This window comes from Phasianus colchicus, chromosome 18, assembly GCF_987193195.1.
Source record: "Phasianus colchicus chromosome 18, bPhaCol1.hap1.1, whole genome shotgun sequence".
Classification (NCBI taxonomy): Eukaryota; Metazoa; Chordata; class Aves; order Galliformes; family Phasianidae; genus Phasianus; species Phasianus colchicus.
This window is the reverse complement of record NC_143453.1, coordinates 6,675,757-6,686,534: the sequence shown is the minus strand read 5'-3', so window position 1 is coordinate 6,686,534 and position 10,778 is coordinate 6,675,757. Positions and strand designations below refer to the sequence as shown.

At 46.4% G+C, this 10,778-nt stretch overlaps 1 protein-coding gene across 2 annotated transcripts; it reads right to left on the bottom strand.

The window, feature by feature from the left end:
* Positions 1-52: 52 nt before the first annotated feature.
* Positions 53-10,771, bottom strand: KCTD10 (potassium channel tetramerization domain containing 10). 2 transcript variants are annotated; one of them, XM_031592446.2, is made up of 7 exons: positions 10,655-10,771; positions 9,602-9,815; positions 5,395-5,564; positions 5,025-5,114; positions 4,405-4,457; positions 3,567-3,762; positions 53-3,073 (listed from the first exon to the last, which is right to left on the bottom strand). In XM_031592446.2, the coding sequence occupies exons 1-7, from the start codon at positions 10,655-10,657 to the stop codon at positions 2,855-2,857; spliced, it is 945 nt and encodes a 314-aa protein (XP_031448306.1). In that variant the 5' UTR covers positions 10,658-10,771; the 3' UTR covers positions 53-2,854. The 2 variants fall into 2 exon arrangements, with proteins under 2 accessions (XP_031448306.1, XP_031448307.1); XM_031592447.2 differs by having other exon boundaries at positions 5,025-5,111.
* Positions 10,772-10,778: the final 7 nt, after the last annotated feature.

The following is a 10,778-nucleotide window of genomic DNA, read 5'->3' as shown; positions in this document are numbered from 1 at the left end:
ACAGTGTGCTAGCTACTGAACTTCAAGCAAGTAATAAATCAACTCATGTAAATATGAAATATCTTCTAATTTATTTCATGTTATGCTTAAAAAACAAAAAACAAAACAGAACAAAAAAACAATGAAACATTGCAAACAACAACCATACACTGAAATCCATCTTAAGTTTTTTTTGTGTGCATAAAATAGGAGGGAATGATTGTACAGAACATGAAACAAAACAACTCCATTAAGACTAAAAGGTAAGACTGGAGCTTGGAGACTTCCACAAGGGCTTTGAACAGGTGATGTCCTGCAGCAGGAGGAGCTCAGTGTGGGCTCTACAATCTGCCTTGTCTGAGTACAGGAGTGGCTGCTTTGCAGGTGTAAATGCATTCCCAGCTTAGCCCTAAGCCAGGGGCTGGTGTTATGGGACTGTTTGGCCCTAACTGCATTACAAGCTACTGATTTTTAGGTAAGCTTTTCTGCATCACTCCAATGGAGGGGGGGGAATAGCCTGCAGGCATAAGATTTCAGTTGACTCTGTTCTGCTGTCAGTATTGGTGGCTGTTGCTGGGTGCTGGAAGGCAGCATGCATGAATCAAAGCAGGCAGGTCAGCACAGTTAACATCGTGCAGCACTAGCTAATCTAAAGAACTGCTTGGGGCCAGGGTAGCTGCCCTGTACCCCATCTCCCTCTGAAAGCTCTATTGGCAAAACCATTTAAAGTAAAAGGCTCAGGAGCTGAGAGCATTTGTGCAATGGCATTAAGTGGCTGTGGGAGCTGTTTTTGTTTTATTGAGAGACTTAATGAACAAGGGCAAGCAGCCAGTAGTTAAGGGATGTTCTAACACAGGACAGCGGTACATCTTTGTTACACAACTGCAGCAATTAGAGTTAGGAGTGTGTTACAGATCAGAAACTTGTAAACAGCTCAGTTGTGTCAAAGTACACAGTGCCAAAGAGAGCACACGCCCCAGCTTATCCCATAAGGCAAGAAGGGAGAGGCAGTGTGTCCTGCACACCAACAGCCTAAACTATGGACTTGTATGAACTCAAAGCGTGTTGCACTGGTGACAGACATATTAAGTACAGCTTAGAAGAAAAGCCAAAGCTGAAGCTGCTGAATTGCTCCATTCTTATTTATCAGTCAGGAGCTGAAGAAAGAGTAGAGGACACAAGGATAACGACCACTCTGCCACAGCCCCTGGCTGTCTGAAACTTAAAGTCTTTGGTTATGAGGAAGACGACTTCAGCCTAACTCTGAAAGCTACTTGTCCATGCTGCTCCCAAACTGGTTACTGCTTTATTTTACATCCCAAATAGCTTAGCTGCAGAGGCTGCTACTGAAATAAATCAGTAACACAGCTGGTGATGTTGACTATGCCTTTGGTTTTTAAAATGCCAATATGCCACAATCAGTGCTGAGCCAGGACTAGGAATCCTTACAGCAGGGAGCTTGCAGAAGCAAAGGACCTCACTGAGTGATGCAGAGCTGCCACTGTGGGACACCCAGCCATTATGTACTCCAGGTAAGAATCAAGAAGGTCTGAAATGGCCAAAGTACTCTGGGGTCTGTCACAGTGGCACCCTGACTAAAGTTTAAGGCTTCCTACTGCTGGTTTCTCTCTCTCAAGCTTTTTTACATTAACCATTACAGCTGCAGCTCTTCTCATTAAGCCTTAGCATTCAATCCTAGTGAGTAATACACTCTCTTCCACCACTCTGATACTTGACTCTGCACTAGGCAACAAGAGACTAGGAGGTAGATAAAAACATCCACTTATTACTACTCTCAGAAAAAAACAGACACTACAGCATTCTCTGCACAACATTTCAGCTTCATCCTTTCATACACAGCTGCCATTTCTGCTGAGAGACTTGGAAAATGCTCAGGATAAAGGCAAACAGGGATTAACTCTTCTGGGCTGCTGCCTTCAGCTCTACACCAGCACTCTGCACTGCCCTTGCTCAAAGCCTACATGGCCTGGCACTGTGTGCCAAACCTGTTATGAATTTTAACCTGTGGTAAAGAATGAACAGCTTCCTGATGGGTGATCTGAGGGAAATAAACTTCCCAATAACAATGTGGGGTTGAGCTTTGACTGATAGCAATACCACCCTAAGGGAAAGCCACCAGGCACAGTTAGCTCCTGCTCCTCCTCTTGGAGGAATTTCAACATCTTCCATCCTTGAATCATACCAAAAAAGTGGGGATGGGCCTCTCCACAACTCAGTTCTGAGAAGCTCCACTGAACCATGGGAGGAGGGCCTGAGAGCAGTGGGAAGCTACAGCCACTTGCAGTCTTGCAGCACTGGGTTCCCTCTGCCTCAAGCTTGGTGCTTCTCCTGCTATCACCTGTCCTGCCAGCAGTCACACTGAGGCACTCCTGAACTACTCCCCCCCCCACTGCCTTCTGACCTAGAAGAAAGGGAGCCCTGCAGCAGCTTTACTGTGCTTCTGTCATGCTGCGATGCCTGGGAGACTGGGTCAGTGAGAGCCAGGAGGGCAGGTATGTGGCTGCCTGACTTCTGTTGTTTTGTTTGTTTTTTAAAGTGCAGGATAATTACTAAAGCCAAAAGAAGCCAGTCTTCTTCCTCACTAACCACAAAATAGCAAAGACAAGAGGGCTACAAACTCAGGGCATTTCACCAGATGTTCAGAGGGCTTTTTACATACCTACCATACACCCAGTAACCTTATTTATTCTCATCCTAGAACTACCTTATTTAAATACCCCAAATAACCTACTTTGTTACAAAACGTAATTTACAGACTCGTTGAACAAAGAGAAGCTGCCTGGTCCCCTGCTGCAGACAATCCATCAGGAGAAGGGCAGCACCTTCCAGACAGACCCTGCAGCTGTCACTCAGCTCACTGGTGCAGATGGGCTCTGTCATCCGGACGTTTAATGTGGATCCTTCGCACGCGTTCGATGCGCTCTCGCTCCTCATCTTCCTCCAGGTGATGGGAGCGGCCAGCTGCCCCTCCTGTGGCTTCCAGGAGCGCGTTGTCGGGTCCCCTGCCATCCTGGGACTCGTACAGCAGAATGTTCAGTGTTTCCTCATAAATGCGGGCTTCTGGGAACTCCACCTGCCCACCGAGAGAGAAGGCCACTCTTACCCACTGCAGACAACTCAATTTTCCTCCTGAAATTTCCCTGTTTTTAAAAATGTCTTAACTTTACTCCACCCATCTTAGCACAAACGTTTTGCTATCTGCCTTCAGCCTTTTAGTCCCAGCAGGCAGTTTTTTCAGAACTGGCCAAATGTCTCTACAGGGAGGTATGCCACTGCCTTTACACAGGAATGGACAACAAACTTGATTAAGCGCACGTTTGTCTAAAGATAAGAATTAGACTGAACTTGCATTATGTAATATCATAATTGCCCTGTGTTAAGCATGACATCCAATCAGTCCCTGTCCCAGCAAACCCACAGGATGAGCTCCACTACACTGCTCTCCCATTCTGAATGGCATTGATTATTCTATAGAGATGCTAGACAATGAAAAGCGTGTTCAGAATGGAACAGATGTCAGGGTGCCAGCCTGAAAGCAGTGGGGCCCCGCTGCTGTTTACTCGTACCTTTGTCTGTTTTTTCTCAGTAGCATAAACAATGGAAGTGCAACAGACTTCAGCAATCTTCCGTCCCTGCCCATAGAAAGACCAGCAGCAGATCTCGTCTCCAATCACATCTTTTATAAAGAGCACTCTCCCATTAAACCTCAAGGACAGCTTATCAAATAGCTCAATGTTTTTCAGCATGTTGTCGTCAGAGTTGCTGTGAGAGACAAAGAAGGCAGTGGTCACATCAGGGTAATTAAAATAGTAGTGCAGAGCAGAAGGATTCAGGCAGTGAGCATTTGCAGGCCCATAAGCCCAGCTTCCTTTCATTTACTGCACATCAACAGCACTGTGAGTAACACCCAGGCAAAATGGATGTCAAAGGCCATTTCATTCGCGTACAAAATCCTCACAGACAGATGAAACCCTTCCTAAATTCAAGCTTAGCACCAGCTGGATGGAGACAGTGTTTTGTCATGAAACTTAAATACAGACATAAGGGATGGCAGACAAGGTCCCAGACTTAATGATTTTACCACTTATTGACAACGCTATGGCAGGCTTTCTGTATTCAGCCAAAGTGCTGCAGCCCATGGGGAACGTAGGCCAGCAGTTGGCCAGGAGTCTCTACCAGCTGTACCTGGGTGTTAGAGGAACCCCCATCACAGAAATAGCACATGCTCAGCCTTCTGTGGATGACAGTAGACTCCCTCCTGACTCAAGTTTGAAATTAATTGGGAAAAAATTGAGCGCATGCCAGCTCCAATCTGTCACTGGTTCTGAGTGTAGAAAAAGCAAATATGTATCATGGAATTCAGTCTATGAACAACTTCAAAGAACTACAGGTTAAGTCATTTACCTGGTGTAGGAATATTTGTTGTTGCTTCTGTTGTATAGCAACTTCACTGCTGGCTGTAAAAAAAACAACATACACATCAGTTAGAGGACATGCAGTAAGCAATGGAATCTCAGCTCCAAGACCACACAGCAGAGGAGCTGCAATATGAAACGACACCATTAGGCTCAAACTCAGTGGGATTTTTGTTGTTGCTGCTGCAAAACTGTTGTGTACCAGCTGGTAATGGAGACACAATCCCTCCTGATCCCTTCTGGGACTAGATTGTAATTCATCCTCACCCACCACAGCCAGCAGGCAGAAACAGGAGTCACCAATTCACTTTAGCTAAAGAAACCATCTGTTGTTATTTATCAGAGCGGACAAACCAACGGAAGACCTAACAGCCCTGATGAGCTGCTCGATCAACCTGCTTCTATCTATGGCCTCTACTGTAATACCTTACGTGGAGACAGACATGGCCTGATCAACATCTGACTTTTAATTTAGAAGACACATTTAGCCTGCTGTAGATTTCCAGCTCAACTGTTAAACATCATTTCTTAAAGACATGGTCAAGATCCCAAGCACATCCCAGGACATCCCAGCATCCTCCCAAGCTACAGCAGTCTGGTCATTCTTACCTTGTTAGAAGTGGCTATAAGTTTTTGCTCTTCCTTGGAAGAAGTGATGACTGGTACCTTGCAGAATGGTTCATATGCATCTTTGTTCTGCTGAAACAAGAATCAAACAGCAGCTGAATGTAAACAGACCTTAAGGCACACTCATATGAGCTGGGAATGTCCTGCATATTCTGTGCCACAGCTGAAGAACCACAAGCTAAGTGTGCCACCTGCCTTTATGCTGCACCCCAGCTTTGGAAAGGCAGCAAGTGGACACCAGCAGTCCATCCTGCCGTGCGCACTGAAGCTCTGCCCACCTCAAGCAGCCTCCTCACCTCCACCCTTCGCAGCAGCCAGAGCAACCCAGCTCCTCGTTAGCTTCACAGCCTACCTGCAAGGCTGCCTGGCACTCGTCCACCAGCCCCTGGACCAGGTAGTACTTGGCTTCAGCCAAGAGCTCTTCAATCTCTCTGCGGCTCTCTGGGAGCGGCACAGCGCCGTCACGCAGATAGTTCAGGATTGTCCCAAAATGTTTCCCGCAGCGGTCAATCAGGATCCAGCCTAAGGGAAGGAGAAGACCACAGTAGAGCAAATGTGGCAAAAGACGTTGAGCCTGGCCTAGGCCTGCTGCTCCAGGCAGATTCCTGCCAAGGGAGCTCCAGCTCCGTGCTCCATTTGGCAATCAGAGCAGCAGAATGCTGTACTTGCACGGGGAACTCGCTGCCTCCTCCTGCATTTTTCAAGTGCATATGTGGGAGTAAGGTAGGAAGCTCACTTGTTTCTCACAGTTCCCAGTTATTGACAAATGATTAACTGTTACAGAGGAAGGAATTCTTATTCTCAAAGCAATCAGCTCTGTTCTTCCTCTACTTACAGAATCCCTGACTTGCACATACACGTGGCTGGGTCTTACGGATACATTTCTTACTTCAGCCAACCAAACTCAATCACCTTTAGGTTTCCACACCTGAACACAGTGAGACCCACTGTGATCCAGCATCTCCAATAGATGTGCAAAAAAGGTCAGAAAGAGAGCAAGCGCAGATGTTGGATGTGCTAATTCTGTTCCAGTCTCCATGTTCCCAAAGTTATTTGGTAGAACAAAATGCTTATTGGCACAGTGTCTGGAGCTGCTGAAATCCAATGATGCAACAGCACACAAGCAGAATGTAATGTATGGATGATGGGAATGAGGTAAAGGAAAGAAAACAGCCACAACAAAGCACTTTCCAGTTAGTTGTGATGGGAGGATCCCTGTCTCACCTCTTGCTGCCAGTCTGCTGCTGGACCCTGAGAAGCCTTACGCAATGTTGAGCCTCAAGTTTCCATAAATGAACAGCTGGCCACCCTGATGGGCTGCAGCTCAGGAATGCAGCGAGGAAACGCTTGTGGGGAAGGAGTCATATTTTGGACAAATAAGGAAAGTAGGTTAAAGCAGAGCCTGTACGTTCTGCATGAATGGAATTACTAGTAAAAATCTGAACATTTGGGGAAATTTGGAAAGCGAACACAGCCCTTTCATGCTGTTCTGAGGAAAAACTGAGACACTCTCCAGCAGTTTACTATGGGCTCTCCGTCTCCCTCATTACCCTGCTGTCTACACAATGTATGCTTGCAATTGTAATTTTACAGACTGTAATAACAAACTGGAAAGCTGAAGGCAGGATAACTAGAAGCAGAGAAATGAAAGAACAAAAGACCGATCCAGGCTAATAAACGCAGTACATCTATCAAACCAGAGAAGAAAAAAGCCCATTTGTCAATGCAGAGCTCTCCCATTTTAAAGAGACAAGGGAACACAGGGCATGCTAATAAACAAGAACATCCATATTCCCAAAAATGCAGCCATTGACAAAGTGTTTACCGGAGTTCAGCACAACCTGAAGGGAAGTAACGAGCGGGTTGAGAGCAGAATTATGACCCCCAAACTTCTTTGTTATCATCTCTGCCACAAGCCCTTCTGTAGGCTGTAAAAATGTGCTGCAACTTTCTGCTTACAGATGGCAAAACCAAAGCAGAATTGCTCACTTTGAGACAGAGGAGGGGGGGGATGAGAAAATATTTTGAGCAGCATTGCAAAACAGAAGTGTCTGCTAAAGCAGCTTTCAAAAAACCCTTCTGTTTTAACCAAACAGCCAAAGCCACAGCCAAAAGGAGATGACTCACAGGAAGGTGACCCTGCTGCCACTCAGTTATGGCTGTGCAGGGCCTAAGAAGTGGGTTTTCAGCCTTTTAAAGCCATTTTTTAACTGCAGCATTACAAAAATGTGCTGCAATCCATGTAGTGGATTAGGTATACAGCGTTCATGAAATGCACGTACACACATTTGATCTTTAGGAAATTTATTTTCCTTTTTAACAAGACATCTTGGGGACAGCTTCCAACCACTAAACAAGGCTACATTTTCCAACCAAGCTCTGCCAGATGAAACAACAGCCTGACACTGATGCCTGATGCTTGACAGCCTTACAAACAGCCAGCCAAAGAAACACCCACCCTGATCAACCAGTTAACAGTGATGTGAAGAGAGGGAAAGTTCACACTGCAGAAAGGAAAACTGGAAACAGATGAAGGCACTTGGAAAACCCACAGCCTTCTACCCTCTTCTTGCCACAAAATAAAATATTTAAAATACGCTGACTTGCTCATGAACAAGTCCTAAGCTGAAAATAATCATCTGTCACTCCCCAGCAGAGAACTCATCTCTTCTCCTGGAGTCCAAGCAGCAGCTTGTTGTCATTGTTACGCTTTGAGAAAGAGCTCAGATGATGGCACTGGGGTCAGAAGAATGCATCCAAATGAAGAGAAAGACACGCAGTGTGAAACATTCCACAGATTGCAAAAAAAAAAAAAACAAAAAAACACCTCTATTCTTTCCAGTTTCTTTGCAAGTCTGGCTCCTTTTCCTGAGAAACTCTGTTTGGTGCCAGACTTTGGGTGCGACCAATTGACAGTATTTTGACCAACTTCAGATACAGAGAGCTTCCTCTGACAGCTCTAACACCATTGTCCCAGTTTCCAGCAACGTGCCAGCAAGAGGGAGATAAAGCAAAAGCTACTGCCATGGGAGTGTCTCAGTTACAATATACAGGAAGTATCACATTCCTATTAAAGCACAAATTAGCTAAATGGAACAGTCCCATGCAGACTCAGTGGAATTCACAGCAAAATAAGTATGGGATTTTACATCTTAAGCATGACATCTTGGCAGAGTAAACTCTGGATCTGGAGTACTATTGTCTGCTGCTCTCCAGGAGAAAGAACCTGCACCTACAGGGAGACAAACTCTGCACCTTGACCTGCAGCCCACAGATCAGTGCTAATGCCATACAGCAACTGAAAGCTGCAAAAGGCATGGTAAAACAACTGCAACAATGCAGCCTTTCACTTTCCCTCCAGCTTAAACAGAAGCACTTGTAGCTAACATAGGGATATTCCGATGATTAAGTTGTTGGGGTTTTTTTTATTTTACATTTTTTCTCCTTCCAATCCGATTTTTCCTAGTTCAAGAAAGCTTATTATGGGAGCCCTACTAAATCCATTACTTGTTCCACGTGGCCTCTAAATACAGGCTCTCCTAAAGCGCTAAAGTCCAATTCACCTAATGAAGCCATACATTTTTTCTGCTTTCAGCAGGTTCAAACAAAATTTCAAATAATTAGCCAGCCACAAGGAAGGTGTGTCAGAACTGTAGGTTCAGCAGCGTGGCAGCTATTGTTACAGAAAAGGTATCCACACTGATAAACACTGATATAGGCAAAGTGCCAGCATATAAATTGAAAGCCCCACTTTGAATTAAGCTCCGTGATGCTCCCACAAAATGAAAACACTGACATAAAACTACAGCAGCAGCTGCAAACAGTCATCACACAAACACATTTCAGCTTCGGTATTAGTTTGAATGTAAACATCTTTAAGCATCTCAGGATTAGAAAAAGCCAATGTATCTGGTAAGGAAGCAAAGTATTTGAATGCTGCTCCTGTAGAAGGCTGCAGTTTAACACACTGCACATTCTTGCTTTGCAGATATTTAATTTGAAGAGACCCTCCTCCTCACTCCTTTCTTTTGTTGTTTGTAATACCACAGCAAAGTTTCTAAAGAATTTACACTGTGGAGCCAACAACCTGTATTCCCACATGAAAATAAACTCAGACTTCCAAAATCATCTTTTTGCTCAAAAAAGCATCCCACTTCCAAGTTTTATATTTATATTTCAGATAAGGAAACAAGATGAGGAAACAGCCTTCTGAGCTTCCAAGTAAATACGCAAGTCCTGACTCATAGTTTCTCAACCACAATCCTCACAATTTTCCACATACTTAAGAGCTTTTGTGTTAGCATTTCAAAAGAAAAAGCCAGCCTGTGCTATCTGGGCCTGAGAGGAGCCCCTTTTGGTTCTCAGCACCCTTTTGGTGTTTAGCCAACTAGTCAAGCCACACGTATCCCTCATCCCACATCTTTCATCAACTGTCTAAGATGAACTTCAACACTAATCAGAAGGGCCCATCACTACACATTTCTCCCTCTTCTCCAACTTTTGGTCCAACCTCTCCCGACCAGTTGGAGCAGTAGGAGGGAAGCAAGGCGCACCCTTACCTTCACTGTCTGTCAGAACCTCCATTCTCCCACTGAACATGGCTTTGAGCATGGTGTCCTGCTTGGTCAGTGTCTGCATGGTGGTGTAGTACAGGGCCCCGCCGATGTTCAGCTTGACATACTTGGAGCTTGGGCTTGTTCCTTTGAAGGAGGTCGTGCGGGTGGCAGCTGCCGGCACTGCTGAGCTCACCACGCTTTCTCCCGACATCTCTTCCTGCAAGCAAGGAGTCACCAATCAGAGCCCTGTAAGGACCCAGCCTCAGCACCTCTTTGAAATGTTCCCAAACGCTTTGGGTGTTTAACGTTGCCTTTTTATCTGGAAGCGACAGACAGCAGCCAAAGGAAGCCAAGCAGCTCATCCAGGGAAGAGCTCCTCGGGTACTAAGCACTGTGGAAATCAAATCTTTCCCTCTGTCAGACAAAAGCTTCATCCGTTTCTTTCACAACTTTTAAAGCTTTATTTCATACATAACCTGGTGTGCAACTGGGGCCATTCCCAGCGCACAGATGAAGCACACCTCCAAAGGAAACAATGTTTCCTAGAGGCTTTCTGTCTCCTTAAAGCTCCCCACAGTGCTCCCATGTCTCCCAGCACACAGAACTGCTGCTCAGTATCCTGTCTGCCCCATAATGCTCAGCCCAAATTGACCCAGGGGAGCTAACGAGGCCTCGTGTCGTGTCAGAAAAAAGACAACATCACATCAAACTCTGTCTCCGCGTTGCAACGTGCTGAGACACGAAGCCTGCAGCCGCCTTATGTGGACAGCTCCAGGCCCGACACCTTTCAGCTGGCTGATTACCGCGCTAATTGATTCCAGCCCCGCTGCTATAAAAAGCAGAGCAATCCGCCAGCACCCGGGAAGCCGCGCTGGGCCCCGGGGCCGCCGTGACTTCTCTCACAGAGCGCCTTGATGTCCCGGCCCCAAAGCCCTGAGCCACCTCCGCCGCGCCGAAGCTCATCCCGGGGGCTCGGCCTCATCCCCGCCTTCTAGGAACCAGAGCGGAACCCCCGGGTCCTCCCGCTCCCTCCCAGCCCCGCCGCCTCCTCCTCACCATGAAGGGCGCGACGCAGCCCCACGGAGCGAACGTGCCGACCGCCGGGCGGGGAACTTCCGCCCTGCTCCGCCCACTTCCGGTCCGACGCGCGTCTACTTCCGGTGGGCGCTGGTGCGCTTCC